General features: G+C 36.3%; 2 protein-coding genes across 3 annotated transcripts; both read left to right on the forward strand.

Moving 5' to 3' along the window:
• Window positions 1-158: 158 nt before the first annotated feature.
• Window positions 159-9022, forward strand: cUnh5orf34 (chromosome Un C5orf34 homolog). 2 transcript variants are annotated; one of them, XM_084415394.1, is made up of 12 exons: window positions 159-508; window positions 781-870; window positions 972-1576; window positions 1732-1830; window positions 4204-4324; window positions 4437-4528; window positions 5263-5332; window positions 5437-5595; window positions 6462-6583; window positions 6666-6779; window positions 7100-7140; window positions 8040-9022. In XM_084415394.1, the coding sequence occupies exons 1-12, from the start codon at window positions 314-316 to the stop codon at window positions 8207-8209; spliced, it is 1878 nt and encodes a 625-aa protein (XP_084271520.1). In that variant the 5' UTR covers window positions 159-313; the 3' UTR covers window positions 8210-9022. The 2 variants fall into 2 exon arrangements, with proteins under 2 accessions (XP_084271520.1, XP_084271521.1); XM_084415395.1 differs by having other exon boundaries at window positions 5440-5595.
• A 1598-nt stretch (window positions 9023-10620) lies between these two features.
• Window positions 10621-23315, forward strand: LOC311293964 (FYN-binding protein 1-like). Its single transcript, XM_084414574.1, has 18 exons — window positions 10621-10714; window positions 12167-12734; window positions 14290-14422; window positions 15605-15672; window positions 15891-15913; window positions 16159-16199; window positions 17283-17442; window positions 18054-18213; window positions 18395-18497; window positions 18596-18606; window positions 18755-18809; window positions 19639-19706; window positions 20004-20070; window positions 21751-21850; window positions 21939-22101; window positions 22191-22221; window positions 22998-23029; window positions 23128-23315. The coding sequence occupies exons 2-18, from the start codon at window positions 12194-12196 to the stop codon at window positions 23148-23150; spliced, it is 1779 nt and encodes a 592-aa protein (XP_084270700.1). The 5' UTR covers window positions 10621-10714; window positions 12167-12193; the 3' UTR covers window positions 23151-23315.
• Window positions 23316-23671: the final 356 nt, after the last annotated feature.

Raw genomic sequence — 23671 nt, forward strand, 5'->3', positions numbered from 1 at the left:
TATTTGAACTGAGTCATACAATCAATTAGTAAATGTCTGCTTTTCGGCTATTTACTTAACTTATATTTTGTCCCATAAGTGAAATCCTCCCTTCACACCCGGGTTTGTAAACCAGTTCTGTCGATTCATTCAAAAGATCCGACTCGCAAGAACGATCTATTTACGAATCGCGCAATTTGACTCGCGGCTGTGGAGTTTGTTTGTGTCTCTTCAGTGATGTTTAGTGTTTACGTTTAGACCGTCGCAGTCAAATGATTATGTAAATTGTTTTGAGTTCCAGCCTTAGCGTTTTCAGTGTCATGTTGAGTGAGTCATGTGTTCAGTTAGGTTTATGGTCATGTATGTGGACGAGTCTGTGGATGTGTATTACGCAGACGGGTGCAGACTTCAGCTCTCACCCTGCGGATCTGAATTCATGATAGAGAAACACTTGTCACCCTCTGCACACCCGCTACAGCCCAGAGAGAGAGTCAGACAGAGAACAAGATTCGCCATCAGCGAGTATAAGGTACACATATCACCCTTTCATCTGTATAACTATCAAAACTGTGTCAGTGTAATGCTGAACGTGTTGTGTCTGACTGTTGCATTGTTATCTATCTATCTATCTATCTATCTATCTATCTATCTATCTATCTATCTATCTATCTATCTATCTATCTATCTATCTATCTGCTGTTATACCATATCCCTCCATTCATCCATCCATGAGCCATCTTTTGTTTGTCAATATGTATGCACAGTATAAAATTAAATCACTTTTTTCTTTCTCTTGTTTAGGCACTGGTAGTGGATGCTTTGGCATTCAGAAACAAGTATGCAACTCATCCATATATGCCTGAAGAGCTCATAACAGTGGAATTCAACAAGGTTAGACTGTCCTTAAGATGTAATTTTTATTACTGAAATCATGTAAATCCAGCTTAATTTCTCGTTTATGTTTATTTGCTTAACCAATTGCTCATTTGCAGAAGTTCAACAGTGCCATAACTGAGGTTGAGTGGCCTGGGTCTGACTCTTGCACCACTGGGTCGCATGGAGAGATCACAGTTTGCTCTGTTGATGGACATGCTGAACTGGTTCTTTCCTCTTCTGGAGAAGAGTTCACGGTGGAGTTTATCTGTCGGTCCAGCCAAAGTGAAGTAGAGTCACAGTATTTGCAGCTTCAAGGTCACCAACACAAAAGCACATGTTTATTAAGTGGCTTGTCATTAAAATTTGCCACGGTTAAGGGTTCAAACTCCTCAGCTGGTGCTTGGATGGACCATCCTGGGTCAGTCGGAAAAGCCCCCAATATGGAAAGACTGGAATCAACAAGCTTGAAGTCTGAAAAGGTGCATGTGTACACCACAGTGATCCAGCAGTATTCCCGAGTGCTTTACCCACAGATGTGGTGCTATCCTCTATCATTGGCTGTCAAGCAGTGGGAATCACAGAAAACTAAAATAAATACTATAAATGGGCAAGATAGAAAAGGTTTAACAGACAGCGAAGATCGACAAACATCTGAAACAGGGCTGAAGACTCATCTTCCCAAACCATTGCCTTTAAAATGTCCCTCTCCTCATCAGCACAGGTGAGGAACTCCAACAAACACAACATGCAGTCTCATCTCATCTCTCTCTCTCTTTGGCTTTATTTATGGATGAATCTCTCGACCTGTCAAGAACTGGTAATATTTCACCCCTCAAATAAATATGTCATCCCCAAAATCGACCATGTGATGTTCAGGTGGAGGTATAACACTGTGAATCCTGATTTGCTGGAACAGGAAGAGGAAGTCACAGCTGAGCTGGTGAAAGTGGTCTGGTGCAAAGGCATTGTATACCGGTGATTACTGATTAATTTAATGTTCATACACCATTACCTATTGCATCATCTTAAAGACCATTACTAGGGTAAAAACTTTACCAAGGGCAAATATATAATTTGCAAGGATCCTAATAGGTTACATTTTTATACATATATATTATGTGTGTGTGTATATATATATATATATATATATATATATATATATATATATATACAGTGAGGAAAATAAGTATTTGAACACCCTGCTATTTTGCAAGTTCTCCCACTTGGAAATCATGGAGGGGTCTGAAATTGTCATCGTAGGTGCATGTCCACTGTGAGAGACATAATCTAAAAAAAAAAATCCAGAAATCACAATATATGATTTTTTAACTATTTATTTGTATGATACAGCTGCAAATAAGTATTTGAACACCTGTCTATCAGCTAGAATTCTGACCCTCAAAGACCTGTTAGTCTGCCTTTAAAATGTCCACCTCCACTCCATTTATTATCCTAAATTAGATGCACCTGTTTGAGGTCGTTAGCTGCATAAAGACACCTGTCCACCCCATACAATCAGTAAGAATCCAACTACTAACATGGCCAAGACCAAAGAGCTGTCCAAAGACACTAGAGACAAAATTGTACACCTCCACAAGGCTGGAAAGGGCTACGGGGAAATTGCCAAGCAGCTTGGTGAAAAAAGGTCCACTGTTGGAGCAATCATTAGAAAATGGAAGAAGCTAAACATGACTGTCAATCTCCCTCGGACTGGGGCTCCTTGCAAGATCTCACCTCGTGGGGTCTCAATGATCCTAAGAAAGGTGAGAAATCAGCCCAGAACTACACGGGAGGAGCTGGTCAATGACCTGAAAAGAGCTGGGACCACCGTTTCCAAGGTTACTGTTGGTAATACACTAAGACGTCATGGTTTGAAATCATGCATAGCACGGAATGTTCCCCTGCTTAAACCAGCACATGTCAAGGCCCATCTTAAGTTTGCCAATGACCATTTGGATGATCCAGAGGAGTCATGGGAGAAAGTCATGTGGTCAGATGAGACCAAAATAGAACTTTTTGGTCATAATTCCACTAAACGTGTTTGGAGGAAGAAGAATGATGAGTACCATCCCAAGAACACCATCCCTACTGTGAAGCATGGGGGTGGTAGCATCATGCTTTGGGGGTGGTTTTCTGCACATGGGACAGGGCGACTGTACTGTATTAAGGAGAGAATGATCGGGGCCATGTATTGCGAGATTTTGGGGAACAACCTCCTTCCCTCAGTTAGAGCATTGAAGATGGGTCGAGGCTGGGTCTTCCAACATGACAATGACCCGAAGCACACAGCCAGGATAACCAAGGAGTGGCTCTGTAAGAAGCATATCAAGGTTCTGGTGTGGCCTAGCCAGTCTCCAGACCTAAACCCAATAGAGAATCTTTGGAGGGAGCTCAAACTCCGTGTTTCTCAGCGACAGCCCAGAAACCTGACTGATCTAGAGAAGATCTGTGTGGAGGAGTGGGCCAAAATCCCTCCTGCAGTGTGTGCAAACCTGGTGAAAAACTACAGGAAACGTTTGACCTCTGTAATTGCAAACAAAGGCTACTGTACCAAATATTAACATTGATTTTCTCAGGTGTTCAAATACTTATTTGCAGCTGTATCATACAAATAAATAGTTAAAAAATCATACATTGTGATTTCTGGATTTTTTTTTTTTAGATTATGTCTCTCACAGTGGACATGCACCTACGATGACAATTTCAGACCCCTCCATGATTTCTAAGTGGGAGAACTTGCAAAATAGCAGGGTGTTCAAATACTTATTTTCCTCACTGTATACACACACACACACACACACACACACACACACATACACGCACACACATACACTACTTTCAGTAGTATATGATATTTTCATATTTCAATTAAAAGAGGATTTTATCTAATCATTATTCTTAAGGATTGGTTTCAAATTGTATGAAAAAAAGCAATATATTTCAGTATATTTACTTTACTTTTGATTCATGATTTGTTTGCACACAGTCCTTAAAATGGATAGTTCACCCAAAAAATAATTTTGATCCAAAACCAGTGTGATTTTCTTTCTTCTGTAAAACATAAAAGAAGATATTTTGATAAATGTCTGTTATTTTTGTCCATACAATGAATGTCGAAGGAGTCCAATGTGTTTTGGTTTCCCAGAATTTATCAAAATATCTTCATTTGTGTTCCACAGAAAGAAAGTCATTTGGAAAGGTTTGAAATGACACGAGGTTGAGTAAATGATGACGGCTTTTTCATTTTTGGGTGAACTGTCCCTTTAAGGACTATGTGCCAAACAAATAGAGTATGCATTAGACTTAAACACTGACTGATGATGATTTCATGTATTTTCTCTCCTTTAGTATAGTAGATGGAGTGATACCGATGGTAGAAATCTCACCTGGTGATGGTTCAGTCATTAGATCCAATGGCGTTTTAGCCAATTACTTCACACATTACAAAGCTGGAGCTGCTCACAGAGATGTAAGACCACACTATCAAGATGTGCTTGGTCTCAAGAGAGGCTGATGTACTGATACAGAGAGCATTACATGAATGAGTGATTCAGAAGATGAGTTGATTTCTGTGTTCTCAGGCAGTGGAGTGTGTGTATTACCTGTGTGGTCTCCCACCTGACGTACCGGGTCAGCTGTATTCTGTCCAGTCTATTGTCACACGGGCCAGCAGGTGAGATGAGAGGTTACTAGCATACAGCTCACATTAAAACAAAAACCAATAGACAGGATTCCAGGATAACTCATAATGTCATAATATTTATAGAATTAAGTCACTAGGGGGTGATAAGGAAGGAGACCCAAAATGTTGCACTGCAAAAATATTGAACAATTGTGTTTGCTAAGTCAAGCATCACTGTTAACGCATTTATTCAGCAAGGATGCACTGAACTGATAAAAAGTGACAGTAAAAGACATTTATAATGTTACAAAAGATTTCTATTTCTGATAAATGTTTTGTTTTTAACTTTCTATTCATCAGAGAATCAGATAAAAAAAATGATTATGGTTTCACATAAATTATTAAATATTCAACGTTGACAATAACAAGGAATGTTTCTTGAGCAGCAAATTATCATATTAGAATGATTTCTGAAGGATCATGTGACACTGAAGACTGGAGTAATGATGCTGAAAATTCAGCTTTACATCACAGGAATAAATTACATTTTAAAATATCTTTAAATAGAAAGCAGTTATTTTTAATTGTAATAATATTTCTCAAAATTACTGTTTTTTTTTTTATCACATAAATGCAGCCTTGTTTAGAAGAAAGAGAGTTTGAAAGAGAGTTCTTTCAAAAACACATTACAGACCAATAACTTGAATGGTAGTGTATGATTTGTGTATTCCACAAACTACGTTACACGAAAACAAAGAAAGAATATTTTGTCTGTGTTTTGTTAGGATTCTGAAATGTTTCATCCAGGCCAGAAGCTCCCTGAGGGTCCCGCTCTCTCTTTACTGCTGGAACGAGGTGTGTGTGAGACGGAGACTCGCTCAGTGTCCGGTGTATATGTGTGTGTGTGTGTGTGTGTGTGTGTGTGTGTGTGTGTGTGATGATAACGGTTCTGTCTTCAGCAGGCTGCAGTGTGTGATTGTGTAAGTGTAGTTCAGGAGGTGACGGTGGCAGGTACAGGACATTTCAAAGCTCTCTCAGACGGGACGGTCGAGGTCTTGTTCCTGGATGGAGTTAGGGCTCAGATGATGTGGAAGTCTGACACATGTACACCTGCACAGGTACATAAACTTACTGTGTGCATTTCATTAGCGTACAACTACACACTGATCATGAATCATCTCACCAAACTGCTTGTTTACTTCCACAATTAATCAGCTCTTCACCAGAGACTATTTGTTAATGTGACATGCTTACATCGATTCACATGCTAAGTTTTTAGTAATTTAGGGGGATTCAAACTCAAATTTGCATCATCGAGTTTTTCATAAATTAAAAATATTAGTTAAATATTATTATATTAATGTAATATATTATTTGTATATATTAAATATTGATCATTTCATTACAATGTATGGTTATATTGGTGTATATAAATGAAAATGTAATGTTCATTTAGTGAAAAACACTGAATATGCCAGTTTTATTTTGGTATCATTAAGAGTATAGTTTTTATTAAAAACAAATTTGATCAGTTTTTATTCTTATAAGTTTTAGTAATTATGTTGTGTGCTCTGTCTACAGTTTTTATTCATTTTTCTTTGTTTGTTTATTTTAGTACATTAAAATATAGTTTATAGTTTGTTTATTTTAGTTACCTTGGCAACTAGCTGAAATAAAAAAAATTAAATGTATATATTTTATTGATATAATAACTCTTTAATAAATTTTTTTTTTTTAAATATTTAACTTTTTTAAAACCTTTTTTTTTCTTATTCTTATTTTACATTTTAAAGGTATATATATATATATTTAGCCAAATGTATTGTTTTAGCTACATGGCCCAGTCCTAATCAGCATGCCATAAATGAAGTTACATTGGAACCATGTCAATAAACAAAGTTTAAAATCCTGATTTTTTTTTTTTTTTAAGTTATGAATTCCAGATTTTTAGATATGCGTTTTATTTATGTGTTTGTAATGACAGTGTGGAGAAATGGAGCAGAGACTCAAGACAGAAGCCAAACCGTCTCACAGCTGGTGCCAGCTCAGTTTGCCAGATGGGCACCAAACTCTTGTCCAAGTCGAGACAGACAAAACATATCACAGGTAAAGAGATAATGAAAAAATCAATGCACCAATTACTTAAGAAAATACGTCATTTCCTATTATATCTCCCCCTCTCGCTCAGGTATGTGTCGGTAGTAGTGCAGTGGTGTGACTGGGTAAAACAGAGCATGAGCGCAGTGGGTGTGGCTCTCTCAGACTCCGCCCATTCTGACACTCCTCAGCCAATAACGTGCAGGTATTAAGGAACTCTTATTCCCTGTATCATCTTTATTATTAGTATTATAGTGATGCATATCAATCACTCTCTCCCAGAAATCTGCTCTCTATGTTCTTTCCAGGGTATTTTAAAATATAGTTATCCAGTATAATTGCTTTTCTATGCAGTGAAACTGAATGGAGGATTGCCACAACAAACTTACTTGTCTCTTTACTAAGTTTAATGCATTTTAAAGTGTAAAAGGAAAAAAAAATGTATATATATATATATTTTTTTTTTTTTACATTTTTGAGAAATGTTTTTTCCCTTCATCATCCTGATTTCTTTCACCCCTACAGGTCTGTTGTTTCAGAGCTGGAAAAGATCAAGAGGTTTAACTGTATCCTTTTTTTTTCCTGAGATTATATGTGTATGTTAGGACTGTCAAAATAAAATTAGAATTTTGAATATTCGTCGAATCAAAAATAAAAATCCACATTCTAATTTTAGCTGTGCGTCAGTCAGCCTTATCAGTGGCGAACGAGATGTGATGATGATGTAAGAGTTGTTGTTGCGTTTTAATGTTTTTCTTAGCCTATCCAATTGAACCCACTCGATGCAGCGCTGCTGCTTTACTCATTCAAAACACTGCAGAAATAGAGAAGCTCAATGTGATCTAAGTTACGTCAAAACCATAACCAAGCCTTTCACACAGAAGGCATTTTCTGTGCTGTTTTCTATGTAAACCTATTTTTTACAGTCTATGATGTTAACAAGCGCTGGACGGACATATTTGAACGTTACACTCGGGTCTCGCAACATGATTAGAGAGCTGTGTAAAGTAAAAGAAGTTCAAGTCTCGAGACATTGTGGGTGTTTTTCCATTCCACTGCATGTTTTTAAACGCTAAAAAGTACTCTGTCTGATAGAACCCTTTGTGGCTCTTCGTATTAAACTATGCATTAATATATGATGCTGTTTTGTTCATAATCGTTTATGCAATTTACGAAATTATATTTGATTTATAAACATTAGTTTAAATTTAAAGCACTCTTTTGTACAGACTCTCATGTTATTTCATTGCTTTGAATAAGCCATTTAATGCAGTGCATTCATATTTTGCTCATTGCTCCCTCTTGTGGCCTCAGGAGACCTTACTGAAATTATGACTTTTAAATTCAAATATAATTTGAATATTAGTAATATTTACATTTACAGTTTTTCAGCCATTTTGACAGCCCTATTATATGTGGCTGTTGATGATTAAGAGCATGATGTTTCTTTAACACAAACCATCAGTTTTGTTGGAGAACAGCCCTGTCCTGCGTTCTACAGCGAGATCTTTGAGATGCGAGCGTTCTCCTGATCTCTCCGAGGTCAAAATCACAGAGAACTGCATCTCTGAGGCTCTGCTGAAAACCTCCAGAGCCATACGGGACATCGACACGCTCTTATCGGACAGACCGTAGGCTAGACACGCACAGTTCCAGAAGAGCTATCCAAAAACATTCCCCAAAAATGTGTCTGGTTTTATGGATCAGGGAAATGGAAATGAGGCTGTATGGGACAAACATGAATCTCACTAAACCTGTCAAGAACATCTGGGTCATATTTTACCCCACAAAAAAAAATAAAAAAATAACCCAGACAAATTGTCAAAAGACAATTTTATTGTGCCTATTTTCAGGAACTTAAAGCACATTTTCCCCCAATCCCCATTATTCTAATACTCTCTCTCTCTCTTTCTCTCTTTGTCTCTCTCTCTCTCTCTCTCTCTCTCTCTCTCTCTCTCTCTCTCTCTCTCTCTCTCTCTCATATATATATATATATATATATATAAAGCAATTATATTATTAAAATCGTAAGTATTTATATATTATAGTAGTATTTGTGATACTGCCTTTATTACTTTTAAGAATAATTATCATAAAACGATTATGGAAAAATGTGCTTAATTGTACAAAAATGTCTGAGAGAAAAAAGGAGCAATAATTTGATAAAATATAATTTATAATTATTTTTCTTCTTTTGAATTTTGAGGTGAAATGTTACCTAGATATGTTTTAGCAAGATTCACCCCTTACAGCCATTGATTACATATTAATTTTCCTCAGTTTTGTTTCCATCGACTGTTTCATACATACACACACACACGTCTTCCTTTTTCATTGTCACAGTTAAATTATATTTTTAAGGTTTTGTTTAACATTATACTATGCAATATCATATCTGATTGTGATTGAAATTACTTATTAAATTATTGAAGTTCTCTTTGCCCTATAAATACATGTTCTTGACTCACTGATTTAACTGAGTGTGTTTTGCTTAAACGTTTAAACGGACAGTTCTCCCAAACATGAAAATTCTGTCATCATTTACTCACCCTCATGTCGTTCCAAACCCGTAAGACCTTCGAGTGGTTAAGTGGTTAAGACCTTCGAGTGGTTATTTCAGTCAAAGTTGCTCTTCTATCAGCTTGAATCAGTCGGCCCATTCTCCTCTGACCTCTAGCATCAACAAGGCATTTTCGCCCACAGGACTGCCGCATACTGGATGTTTTTCCCTTTTCACACCATTCTTTGTAAACCCTAGAAATGGTTGTGCGTGAAAATCCCAGTAACTGAGCAGATTGTGAAATACTCAGACCGGCCCGTCTGGCACCAACAACCATGCCACGCTCAAAATTGCTTAAATCACCTTTCTTTCCCATTCTGACATTCAGTTTGGAGTTCAGGAGATTGTCTTGACCAGGACCACACCCCTAAATGCATTGAAGCAACTGCCATGTGATTGGTTGATTAGATAATTGCATTAATGAGAAATTGAACAGGTGTTCCTAATAATCCTTTAGGTGAGTGTATATTAGTACTCAAAGCATGTAGAAATGAAAGCATAAATATCAACGTTATAAAATTAAGTAAAATTACTCAACTTTTCTGATACTGGTATTCCCGTCATGCACTGGGCCTTGAAATAATTGAGGTTGATTTTGCACTGTTTTCCAGCTGTATTTACACTATTTTATCATTGTTTTTGTTGTTAGGATTTGTAACTTGCCATTTTGTCATATTTGGAGTTTTTTCTACAATAAATGACAAATTCAAACACAAAACCGATCCATCAAATGTTACCGTCATTGTCGGTTTCTGCGTTCACACAATGTGTAACTTCTGATATGTAGATATGGTGTCTCACACAATATCTATTTACTCAACCTTTTACTAACCAAGTAAAAAATTACTTATTATCTTTGTTACGTTCACTTAACTTAGTTAAGTAGAGTTTACTTAATTCCATATGTGAAATTTACTTAAATATGCGTGCGAAGACTTGCCAAAGTAAATTTCACTTATTGTGTAGTCTAACGGGTTTGGAACGACATGAGGGAGAGTAAATGCTGACAGAATTTTCACTGTTGGGTTGAAACTAACCCTTTAAGCCATTTAGGAGAAAGAAAAAAAGTTGTGGCAAAAAGTTTTAGTCATCAGTTCTTGTGCATGTTCAACCACACTCCTTGAAAACTCATCAGACAAACCAATAAGTTTATTAGTGGAAGTTGTTCCGTTCGTCATAATGGTGAGTCCCACTTGTTTGCTCTAACAGTGATATTTATGAAACACTTGTGTGGTGTTTAGAATTAGACGACTGACTTTTATACGCGGCTCGTCTAAACACCAGATATACTATTATTATCATTATTGTTCGTGTTAGAACAGTGATCTTATCATTGTCATTTGACCATCTGACCAGAGTTTGTGTTGTTTCTCACACTAAATGGCTGTCCAAAGAATGAGACACTGGTTTTGAGCCAATATTAAACCTGACCTCAGATCAGGGATGTTATGCTTGATAGTGAAACACACCTCTTCCTTATTAAAGTTATAGAAACGTGCATGCATTTCCTTTGGGTGTATTTGTGATTCTCACCAGTTTCTGAGCCACTGTACTTCTACACACACTTATGTGCTGGCTGGGTGAGTTTGCGGAGAAATATTGCTGCTTTATTTAAATGAGTGTCTTTTATTTAGATTTTTGACTTTTCTGTTGATTTAGTTTTTGATTATCTTGATTATACTTGTGTTAGTGCAGTATATTAGAGCAGATGCCTTCAATGCTTGAGGATTTTATTATGTTTCTTATTACGATTGATAACTAGTTTGAAGATGTGACTGATAGGAAACATACAATAGTATTTGATCATACAGCTGCATTTTGAAGAAGCAGATGGCTGTATAACAACTCAGTGTTTTTCACACTTGTGAATGTAAAGAGTGGCTAGTGTAAAGGCACAAAGGTGTGAATTTTCACAGCTTCTTTAAAAGTTCAGGAGGTTTTTATCTGTAGCCTGTTCAAGGAGGTTTGCTGCATCAATTATAGTATTAGCATATACTTTTTTAAATATGTAAAAACGATCTATCAAATGTTACCGTCATTGTGTATTGTCTACCAAGTATTGAGGTCTCTGCGTTCACATAATGCGTAACTTCTGATATGTAGATATGGTGTCTCACACGATATCTATTTACTCAACCTTTTACTAGCCGAGTTAAAATGACTTATTTTCTTTGTTAATTTCACTTAACTTAGTTAAGTAGAGTTTACTTAATTCCATATGTGAAATTTCCTAAAAAAAAATGTGTGTCAAATTTTACTGCCTTAAAATGTTAAGTTCAGTCAACTTGAAACGTTTTCAAATGTTTACTAATTTGCATATTCATGAATCCGCATATACTGAATGAAGCAAGGGTGTAGTTACATTCAAGATATTTTTAAGGCATGACCAATTTTATTCAAAATTTTTTTTTTTTAAATATGCCTTTTTTGTGATCAAAGGTGAGTTTTAAGGGATACAATTATTGTCTACAATATGGAAGTTTCACAGGAAAAACATTCAAAGTCCCCCTGTGGTGAAAATCAAGTTTTTATTGTTGTTTATATGTCTGTGTGGTGTTTTAATATGAATTTGCACATGGTTTGTCTTAAATCATAAGTCAACACCATTGCTGAGTATTTTCTCCTTAAAACTGCAGTGAAACAAAGACGGTCTCAAAAACACGGTTTAAAATCGCTGGTGTTTCTGACGTCTCAAACTACCTTGTAACCAATCAGATCAACATGTGATCATCAACGAGTGGATCTCTGAGCTGGTGTGAGTGAGTCGAGTTGCATATTCATAGAACCGCGTATACTAAATGAGGCAAGGGTGTACACAGAGTTACATTCAAGCTGTTATAAGGCATGAATACATTTTTCAAGAAATTCCTTGTCATTTTGATGATCGAAGATGAGTTTTAAGGGACAACATTATTGACTACAGGGCGACTTTAATAACATTAACATGTAAGTTTGTGCATTGACTAATGTTAACAAATGAAACTTTATTGTACAGTGTTACCAATGTTTCTTTTATATTTGATTTCTTTTAGGCCACATTCACTAACGTACAAGCTCTGATGTCTCACTTTAACTCACTGGCTGGTGAAAGTAAGTTTTCCCAACCTAATCAGAGCAATCAATTCAGGAGCACCAGGACTGAGGACCAGAATCCACCGTTGATCCCCAAGCCGGTGAAACTCAAACCTGTGGACATGCATAAAGGCGCAGGCTCCAGGCCTTTCCCTAAACCACTCATGGTCAAACCCAACTTTACAGTCAACTCTTTAGAGACTAGATTCAATCCTCTAGTTTCTAGCAACCCGCTCTATAGTGACTCGAGAAAGGATGGTGTTGGAGCGAAGCTGCCCAAAAGAGAACAACAGGAGAACTCGTATACAGAATCCCTTTCTGCAGGAGCCGGACCCTGGACTCCTGCCAAACCATCTGCTATGCAGAAACCTGTTTTTCATAAAGACATCTCTGCAGCACCGGGAACTGCTACTGATGATTTGTCAGTGCCAAAAACGAAGCCTCTCCCCAATGTGTTTGCCTTAGGAAAGTGTCCTGCCAAACCAGAGAGACCTCCACATGTTAACCTCAACAAGTTCAGAGGGAACGGTAAGACATGGACATCACCATATGGGTTCATTCTTTTTAAATGTCTAGAATTATGTGAGTGTACAACTAAAATACAGTGGTGTCAAATAAGATTTTAGACACTTACACAACTGTTCAAAAGTTTTGGGGTCAGTACGTTTTTTTAATGTTTTGTGAAAAGTCTCTTAAGCTCATCAAGGCTGTATTTAATTGATTAAAGGTACTCTAAGCGATGTCACACGTTTTTTAGGCTGAAACATTTGTTGTCACATCCAGCAAACATCTCCTCACTATCCGCTAGCTGCCTGTCCCCTGAACACACTGTAAGAAAACGCGGTCTCTGTAGACAGCCCAGGCTCCACAAACGGCAAGAAAAACAAACTGGCCCAGCCTGGACCACGAAACATAACAAACAGTGTTCCAGCCAATAACTGACAAGAATGATTTGGGGGTGGGGGGTGGGGGGTTGGGGGGTTAGTGCGCAAGCACATGAAGGGGGGTGTGGGGAGTGGAGGAGTGAGAAGCATGAAGAGGGAAGTTAGCTAGAGGAGAGATGTCCTAGACAACGACTGACGTTAGAATTATATTCTCTTGAATTTTGATATGGCCGACACACGACCAAAGAGACGACGTTCCGATGAACAAATAGCAAAGAAGAGGGAAAAAGGAGAAGGAACGCAAAATCCCGAATTTACATCGGGGGAGGGGACGGGATGAGGAGGAGGAAGGGTCGAGCTAGTCTCAATTTTGTTTGACTTTGACAATACTTCGAACGTCAACAAGAAGTGGCGTCACCCAACTTCGCTTAGAGCACCTTTAAATTACAGTAAAAACTAATGTTGCGAAATAGTATTACAATTTAAAAGAACTGTTTTCTATTTAAAAAAAAAAAAATTCAAGTGTAATTTATTCCTGTGATCAAAGCTGAATTTTCAGCATCATTACTCCAGTCTTCAGTGTCACATGATCCTTTCATTCTAATATGCTAATTTCCTGCTCAATAAATATTTCGTATTATTTTCAATGTTGAAACATTTTTTTTTTGCAGAATACTTAAAAAATGTAAGTTCTTTGCTGTCTAAAAACATTCTTTGCTGTCACTTTTGATCATTTTATTGTGTTCGTTGAATGATTAAAGTATTAATTTCTTTAAAAAACATTTCTGACCCCAAACTCTTAATTTTGAATCACTTAATGTCTGAATGTCAGTGCATTATATAACAAAATATCAAAACTAGTGTCAAAAAATGTATACATTCCACACTTTTCTTTTTTTTTAAGGTACTAGAATAATAATAATGAATAACTACATTTGACTTTAAAATAAAGACATAAAAAATGTAATTTTGCATAAAGAAAATGAATCCTTTAGTTGGACGGTTCATAAAGTGTGACTCAAATGTCCAAATACTTTTGTTTTCTTGTCTAAACACCCAAAATCCATTTCCCTGAACTGTGAAATATTATAACCTATATTTTAAAAGAGAGGTTACATTTACAGACTCATGGACGATTCAATGTCTAACGGTTTAGTTTTTGTCGCTTCATGTTCTGTTTCCATCTGCTGGTTCATCAGTATCCAACACCAATAATCCTGAGCTTGAGCCTGGAATTTTCCCCCTCCCACCGCCACCGGAACGCCTGTCAATCACATCTATGACTCCGCCCCCATCACCAGACTTCACACTTCCACCTCCTCTCCCTCCACTGTGAGTGCTGACTTTATGAGATGCACGTAAACACAAATCTGGAAATACATACAACATTACAATACAATACATAAAAAAAGTCATGAAATAATAATTACTATTAATTAGTTAATTTCTTGGGACATGGTACTATAGTAATACCATGGTGATTTAGTAGTGAAATACACTGTAAAAATATATATTTTTTAAAGTTGTAAATAAAGAGTATATTTTATAAGAAAGTACTACCGGTATTTCAGTCTTTCCACTTAAAGGAGTCATAACCTAGTATTACATTGGATACCTACTGCTGTATTATAGTATTTCAGGCCCTTCTAAAAAAGAAAAGTGGAAAAAAAATAAACACAGACCTACTTTTACCCTTATTTCTGAAGGCATTATTGTCTCGCGAGATCAATGCGATGTTTTGGCTGTCGTGGACGCTCTATATGGCTCTGCACGCCAGTTGAAAGGGTTGTTGGGACAGCGTCATTAAAAATTTCATCCACTGGTCCCTGATAGTTTCGTCCGATTTTGGGAGATAAAACACATTTACATGTTTTTTATGGCAATCAACCACAGAGCAAGTCCGGTGTGCACTCGGTTTCTCCATCTTTCTCGACTGAACTGAATATGAGGGGGAGAGGGGAAGGGGGGGCTTCCTGCTGCGGTGTCCATATATGGTATATCCTACTACCTCATGACGTCAAGAGGGAGCTGAAATCAAAATCTCGTATTTGAGTGCGCGTGCATGCGCGCTGGTTTATTTACCCTGAGGTAAACAAACGCTTCACTTTTAAATATCGGCTTCCCGGCCAGTGTATAATCGTTAGTCGATCATAACATACATTGATTCTCGTGGAAAAGTGAAAATTGCAGGTTATGACTCCTTTAAATAAATCATATTTAATTCACTGTTACTTGTTTCTTTGAATTATTTGTGAAATTTACTTGCAATTTCTGAGTAAAAATTGTTTCAAAGTAAAGCCTACACTATTTGTGTGTGTGTGTGTACCTTGACATTTAAATACCATGGTACATGAATATGGTAGGTATGAACTCATAGTTTTTTTATTTCATGGTACCACTGCTGTACTGTGAGGTAATGCAGTAGTAAAATTGCATGTATTATCATAAACACAAAGTTGTGAAGCAGAAATTCAAATGTAAGCTTGTTTTTACTGTTTGTTCTGTTGTGAACAGGGATCGGACTCTCCAGGAGGATTTGTACGATGATACGGACACCATGAACAGGACGCAGACTTCACTAGGTCTTCAGAGAGAAGTTATATAAATGAGTTTCAAATTAACGTTTGACATACAGTAACCCCAAGAAATAAATGTCACTGCATTAGATTCCAAAATATCAAAGATATCGACCTCATTTTAAAGAAAAAGCACATTCAAGCATCACATGAAATGACATTTAGGTGTTACTTTAATATAAGACCTTTTCAAAGTCTGTAAACATCTCTCTTTTCTGTTTTAGGTCAAAGCAGCAATGACCACGAGGTAAGGATTGTGTTTGCTTAAGCTGACAACTCGTGTAGAGCTGTTTTAAATAGCACATCAACATCTCGCTTCTAAAACACTTGGTAAAAATAGTCTGCAAAAGAACCAGCTTCTCAAGAGGAAATGAAGGCATTAACAAGACAGACTGTATTACAGACTGAAGAAAATGATTGTGTAAATAAAACACTGAATTTTTAAGATTAGTTCATTTGAACTTTTACCGTCTTTGTTTGTTTCTTGTGTAGGAGTCGGGTGAGGAGATATACGAGGATCTTGACAGCAACCGGTGAGATCTCGTTAATTTAATTGTGGTTGCTAAGTCAAGCATTATTATTAGTTTACTCAAACTTAGAATTAGTGATTTGAACAAAAAATATAAAAGGCATAGGTCATGTTATGCTCTTGTACAAAGTCTTGATTTTGTTTTTGGGGTCTTTTATTTTTCATGCTTGAATGTTAAAAAAAACACACATTATTTTTCACACATTTGACACTGTTGCAGCTCCCCTCTTTCCAGTCTGTCAATAACGCTCCGTTTAGTTCCTGTCTCTATGAAGCCCCTCCTTCTGAAAAGCTCAGTGTGCTCTGATTGGTCAGCTGGACCAGTGTGTTGTGATTGGTCAAACGCTTTGTGCGTTTTGGTAATGTCACGCCCCTCACCATAACTGCGAGTTTCAACACACTACTAACACATCTCAATCAGGCCTCGTCCCCTTTATTTTGAGTATGCCTTGGGTGGGAATTATTTAAATGAGGAATATTGTGACATATTCGTTGCTGGAAGTAAACTGGGAGTTTCAGGGAGTTCAGAAACAGCGCACACTGATAATGAGAACAACTGCTGCTGGAGTGACTTTGTGCTTTGTAAGTTTGCAGACATTGTTCATGCTCAAACAGCAACACACTAAAGAAAGTAGAACATGTAAAAAAGCATAATTGATCCTCTTTAAACACAGCATTAAACCGAAGTTGCGATAGTCTTTTCTTCCCTATTGTGATGTATATCCGAGTGAAATGACTTTTCACATGAGAAAAAATGTAGGGCGGGACTTGATGTTGTCCATGGGGAATTGATTGGATGGTTGTGGTTTGCCATTGGTGGATCTCATGTGAGTGACAGGTTGCCCCGCCCCCATGCCAGTGAACACATCATCAGAGAAGAGATTATTCATTAGAGAAGTCATTTTCAACAAACTTGTGAACCATCACCCATCGTAATAGCAAGTTCTGCACCGACAAATGCCACTCACATTTTCCTCAGGAAATCTGGTTACTCTTTAGCAAAGGCTGCAATTCAATTGGTCTCAAATTTTAATATGATTAATGAAATAAAAGAAGAATCTAAGAATCTAATCTTTCCTCTACACAGGCCTGAAGACAACAAAGAAACGATGGAGGAAAAGACGACAAAAGAATCAAAAGAACTCAAGAAAAAGCTCGAAAAAGAAGAGAAGAAACGTTTGGAGCAGGAGAAGAAAGAGAAGAAAGAGCAAGAGAAAAGGCAGCAGGAGGCCAGGAAAAAGTTTAAAGTGATTACAAACAGCTCAATACTGGATATCTCTGAATTATCTCTGATATCTCTTATTTTCATGAATCTCATAAAACCTGTCAAGTACATGCCTGGAGACACATTTCACCTCAAAATCAAAATTATATTTCAGATTAGAAGTTTTTTTTTTTAGGATTAAGACATTATTTTTTATAATCATATATCATTTTTTCTCCATAATCATAGGAGTCTTTACTTTGATATAAATTACTTGGTTCATGCTGATTTAAAAAATCATGTTATTACCAAAAATTTGAATTTGTTCTTAATTTAAGTTATTACGTTTGTGTGTGTGTGTGTGTGTATTGGGATTTACCCATCTCTCTAAAAAATGCTGGGTTGTTTCAACCCAACTTTGGGTCAAATATGGACAAACCCAATGGCTGGGTTACATTTTTAAATTACATTTTTAACCCAACGTTTGGGTTTGTCCATATTTGACCCAAAATTATGTTAAAACAACCTAGCAACTGGAATATTTTTGTGTTCATAAACTTTTTTTTTTTTTTTTTTTTTAAATGAAGGCTAACATTAGTAAGTGGTATAGCGATGGCTATAACTTCACCATCACTGTAATTTCTGCTTGGCTAGATCAAGGGTACGATTGAGGTAGTTGACACAGTGAAGGCCAGAGTGGACCACAAAGGTGGGAAGAACAAACTTCCACTGAAGCAGGGAGAGACCATTGAAATCGTGCGCAAAACAGAAAACCCGAAGGACTACTGGCTCGCCAGGAACACTGAAGGCCACTGTGAGTTGCACTGGATTTACACACAACACATATGCTGATATTCTAATATATGTATATGCTGATATGTTTTGTTAAACTGAACATGCTCGGTCTATATTAGACTAAAGCATCATGTTTGTCTCTTCCTCGTTGACTAGTCATGGTTAGCTGCTATTATTGTGTTGGTGTGTTTTCCATACAGATGGTTTTGTGAAGCCTGACACTCTAGATGTGCGTGGTGAAGTGAGCCACACACAGGATGGACAGGAGGTGTATGATGATGTGGTTGCTGGTGAAGTCAATAAGTAAGAGAGTAACTAGTACACTTATTTAGATTATTAACATTATTGAAGTTAATTTATTATTTATGTTTTAACTAAAAAAAACATATATTTTTTTTCAGTCTACCAGATGGTAAGCCATTGCATTATACATTTAATAAATATAAATGTAAATAACATTGCAATAATTTATCGAGTGTCAAGTGAAGGAAGTGTAAAAGGATATACAGTCTTTGTATTGTTTCCACTTGTTCACAAATTTGTCATGTGACTACTGACAGCAGTTGAGTGTGAAGATATTTATGAGTGTGCAGAAGATACTCAAGATGATTTCAGGTGAGTTCATTTTTCATGTTCAAAAGCTCTTAATATTTCACTAAAACTGGTATATGCATCTAAGCAATCAATGATAGCACTTTTCATTTTTTTCTATTTGATTTTTTTAAAATCATTTTAAACCTTGATTCTCTTTTGTAGTACTTTTATAGTTATTGTGTGTGTGTGTGTGTGTGTGTGTGTGTGTGTGTGTGTATATATATATATATAAGGTAAATCTGAGTTTTCAGCATCATTACTCCAGTGTCAAATGATCCTTCAGAAATCATTATAATATGCTGATTTGGCAATCTTGAAAACAATTGTGCTGCTAAATATTTTAATGGAAACTGTGATACATTTTTACAGGATTATTTGATCCAGCTTTAATTTGAAATAGAAATCTTTTATAATATTATAAGTATATTTACTGACACATTTGATCATTTTAATGCATCCTTGCTTGCTGAATAAAAGTATTATTAACCAAATTACGCAAATTATTGAAATCAACATTTATCTCTAAATTTAGGGGATTTGAGCTTATGTATAATAAACACATATTGCATAACAATAAATAAATGTTATTGTATTTTAAATTATATTAAATAATGTTTCAAATGCATATTAGACATATATTTGTGTATAAATACACACAGTTTTATAAAATGTAAAAAAAGAATAGTCATATTTGTAGTAAAAAAATTAAAAATAAACACTAATCTGTGCAGCTTTCACTCTGATAGGTGACAGTCTAAAGTCCTTTTTTAGAAAACAAGTATTATTTAAAGCACCTTTAACCTTTGTGAAGCGCGTGTGGATTTACTGGTAGTTTTCTGTCATTTTGCAGCTTCCTCCCTCCACCCCCTCCAGCTGACTTCCCTCTACCCCCTCCAGACTTTGAATTTAATGTTATGGGTGAGTAATTCTCGCTTTAATATTAATTTAGTTCATAATCTAAAAGCACTGTATTTCATTTAACATTTAGAAATGTAGAAACTGTAATGTTTGCTCACTCCTATTTAAGAGGAACTCCTGTTCCTGTAGCTTAAACATAGGTTTGATTCCCTGGGAATGCATGATCAAAGGAAGTACAAATCATATTTTGTGTGCAGTGTAATTCACTTTGGGTAAAAGCATCTGCCAGTTGCATTAATGTAAATGTAAATGCTCCACCCAGAAACCCCTGAGATGTTTTTGGTTTATGCCCAGCAGATGCCACTGATGACACGTATGATGATGTGACTTCAACAGACTTCCCTCCACCTCCTTCTCCTTGCAGGTTACTTCATACATGTTACAAAAGAAGAACAGCAGACACACATTTTCATCCACATGTTGTTTTAGGAGGTCCTCCGTTTAATTAGAATTGGCAACTAGGTCACTTTAAGATCATGACTATAAACTTTGGCCTTTTACCACAAGACCTGCACGGTCTGTTTTCCGTGAATCCTTGAGTTTTAGTGCTTTCAAGTCCTCTTGGGGAGTTCATATTTATGAGTTGTGAAGTCGTAATTAAGATTTAAGGTGCGTTCAAGTCATTGACGTCGAAGCACGATGGCGGCGTACCTTCTCAACTACAGAAAAAATACAGAAATACATTCTAGGAAATGACCAAAGCACTGTAAACTTTGCACTGTAAACATTGTTACATGTTATATTGTTATTAGAGATGCACGATATATCGGCCACCATATCGATATCGGCCGATATATGTTCATTTTTAATGTTGTGGTTATCGGCTCAATAAGAAAATTTGGCCGATATATTAAAGCCGATAAATAGTGGATTATTTCCTTCAGCTGAGCACTGTTCGCCATGATGCTTTTGGTTTCATATGAGATTACTTAAAATTATAATGAGAACATCATTATAATTGTGTACTTGGGACATGGCTTTTAATGGTGAGACTTTTGTTTTTGTAATCAGGCCCTCACAAATTATATACAAATTTGGATTTAGATTTATCGGCCCAAAAATCGTTTATCGACTTTCATATATAAAGATTTATCGGTTATCGATATTGGCCTAAATGTTCATATCGGTGCATCCCTAATTGTTATATTACGATGCTATCACATTTTGTGCAGGCAGTGAGCTTATTTTGTTGGAAATAAAAAAGTCTGACAACGTCACTTCTAAGTAATTGTAGGTATTGTGACATTCCGCCATGTTTCTCACTGAAACGCCCCCAACTCATAAACTCAAGACTTAAAGAAAATCCCGAGCTTCCAACTCGCAATTACACAACTTCATGTGTGTTCAACTCGTAAATACGATCTTTCTGACATGACTTGAACGTGCTATTTTTCCTGAATCTAGAGGTATCGTGGATTGTCATGTTTTGTATCCACAGATCTATTCTATCATTGTTACTTTCTCCAATAGTTTGGACCTGATTAGTGTTCCTTGTGGTTCTATTTAACCTACTATTATATTCATCATATTTTTTCTCTTTCACCCCAAATTTTGGCAAGTAACTGTTCTTGTGATGTTACACTACAGTTCAAATGTTTTTGAAAGAAGTCTCTTCTGCTCACCAAGGCTGCATTTATTTAGTTAAACATTACAGTAAAAACAGAAATATTGTCAAATATTATTACAATAATTCAGTTTTTTTATTTGGAGATATTTTAAATCAGAATTTTTAGCATCATTACTCACGGCTTCAGTGTCACATGATCCTTCAATTTATTTATTGTCACTTTTAATTCATTTAAGGCATCCATCCTTGCTGAATAAAATAATCGATTTCTTTTTTTTAAAAAGATAGTATGTGTAAACTTAAACATACAGGTTTGGCGCAACTTGAGGGTGAGTAAAGGATGACAGAATTTTTATTTTTGGGTGAATTAGACTTTTATGGCAGCTTCAAAATTATGTCAGTGAGTTTTGCACCACTCAGATGTAAAAAAAAAAAAATTCATGTTTGTATCTTCTTTTCTTTTCTTGTTCACTGCAGTAATCCAAAGTTCACCTCAACAAGCAATACAAACGTGATGGACCCAAAGAAAAGGAAAAAGTTTGAGAAGGAGGAAAAAGAGTTTAGGAAGAAGTTCAAAGTAAGACACACACTATTTGAACTGCTGGTGTGGAAGCGGTCGGTGAAATGATTCTGTATACTAACCCCCTTACTGTCTCTTCTTGCAGTATAATGCAGAAATCAAAGTGCTTTATCAAGCTACTGTTCTCCCATCACTGTCTGTGAAGAAGTTTGGTAATAAAGACCTGCCGATAAAACCCGGAGAAATGATTGATGTGATAGTTCACCCTGTAGATGACAAACTCATCTGCCGAAACAGCGAAGGGAAATGTGAGTTGATTGAGGGTATAATACCTGTGCTGAGATGCACATTACAGCCGAATAGGAAACTGTTATTAAATAGTCTCTCTCTGTTTCAGTTGGCTATGTGTCTGCTGCTAATTTGGAGCAGTAAGTACAGTCGTCTTGTTCAGTTCTATTTCTATTCTGGTGCATCCTTTTGCATGTACATTTTTTTTTTTTTTTTTCACACCTGTCAATAGCTACAGTTTTTGCTTTTTTTTAAAAGGGATACTCCACTTTTTTTGGAAATAGGCTCATTTTACAACTCCCCCAGAGTTAAACAGTTGAGTTTTACCGTTTTCGAATCCATTCAGCCGATCTCCGGGTCTGGCGGTACCACTTTTAGCATAGCTTAGCATAGATCATTGAATCGGACAGGACCATTAGCATCTCTCTCAAAAAAAATGACCAAAGAGTTTTGATATTTTTCCTATTTAAAACTTGACTCTTCTGTAGTCACATCGTGTACTAAGACCGACGGAAAATGTAAAGTTGCGATTTTCTAGGCTGATATGGCTAGGAACTATACTCTCATTCCTGCGTAATAATCAAGAAACTTTGCTGCCGTACCACGATGTGACTATAGAAGAGTCAAGTCATCTTATACCGCCAGACCCGGAGATCGGCTGAACGGATTCGAAAACGGTAAAACTCAACTGTTTAACTCTGGGGGAGTTGTAAAATGAGCCTATTTCCAAAAAAAGTGGAGTATCCCTTTAAGCACTCCTGACTCATTTTGATATGCCTAAATATTTGTGAATGTTAGTGAATTTTGAGTAAATATTGTGTACAATTCAGCAATACCATCAGCCACATTGCTCTCTTGATATTGATCAGTTGACCACAACTTCATATTTTTTGTCTCACTTCCTCTCCTCTCTAAGGGACGGATCTGTTTATGATGATGTTGGTGATGGTAAGGTTCAACTTGCACAGGGACAGTTGATGAATATGTATTTAGTTTACATCCTTTTACTGCAATTAATTGTTTCTACTTCATCTTGTATGTTACAGAGTGCATCTACGACAATGATTAAGCACGGATCAACTCATCTAGCATGTTTTCATCACTTTGAACATCCTTATTTGTCATCGATCCTTTCACAAAAAACAATGTTTTATCATTGTTTGAGAATGATATATAGTGAATATTATACATTGTATATACATAGTGACCTCAGTAAGAATAAAGTAATGTGATCAAAAAACTGTAAACATGTCCTTTCTTTCATGAATTGAATGTTTTGCTCTAACAACTTTAACTAAAATGTAAAAATGTACACCAGTGAAGCGGCAATTTAATTAAAATGTACATTTAAAATAAAAATGTCCACATGTGACACCCCAAGCCATCCAAAAAGAAGTTTTGACGATGGAAAAAACAAAACCTGCGGTTGAGACTGTCTGAATGGTAAAAAAAAAAAAAAAAGTTTATAATATTATTCTACATATAATAATGTTATAATATTTTAACGAACCCCGAACCTTTATAATTAAACATAGTGTGTATATGAAGTGCCATCTGAAATTTTCTTCTAGAATGATCATTTTTATCAAG

Source organism: Rutilus rutilus (assembly GCF_951802725.1).
Source record: "Rutilus rutilus genome assembly, chromosome: 7".
Lineage (NCBI taxonomy): Eukaryota > Metazoa > Chordata > Actinopteri > Cypriniformes > Leuciscidae > Rutilus > Rutilus rutilus.

What these genes read in the sequence shown, in the direction of transcription:
- LOC311293964 (XM_084414574.1), top strand. Translation starts at nt 12,194, where the DNA reads ATGTCTCACTTTAACTCACTGGCTGGTGAAAGTAAGTTTTCCCAACCT. An exon ending in CAGGAACACTGAAGGCCACT is followed by an intron (nt 18,214 to 18,394) that starts GTGAGTTGCACT and finishes TTTTCCATACAG; the next exon opens with ATGGTTTTGTGAAGCCTGAC. An exon ending in GATACTCAAGATGATTTCAG is followed by an intron (nt 18,810 to 19,638) that starts GTGAGTTCATTT and finishes GTCATTTTGCAG; the next exon opens with CTTCCTCCCTCCACCCCCTC.
- cUnh5orf34 (XM_084415394.1), top strand. Translation starts at nt 314, where the DNA reads ATGTGTTCAGTTAGGTTTATGGTCATGTATGTGGACGAGTCTGTGGAT. An exon ending in TCGCCATCAGCGAGTATAAG is followed by an intron (nt 509 to 780) that starts GTACACATATCA and finishes TCTCTTGTTTAG; the next exon opens with GCACTGGTAGTGGATGCTTT. An exon ending in CCCTCTCCTCATCAGCACAG is followed by an intron (nt 1,577 to 1,731) that starts GTGAGGAACTCC and finishes TGTGATGTTCAG; the next exon opens with GTGGAGGTATAACACTGTGA.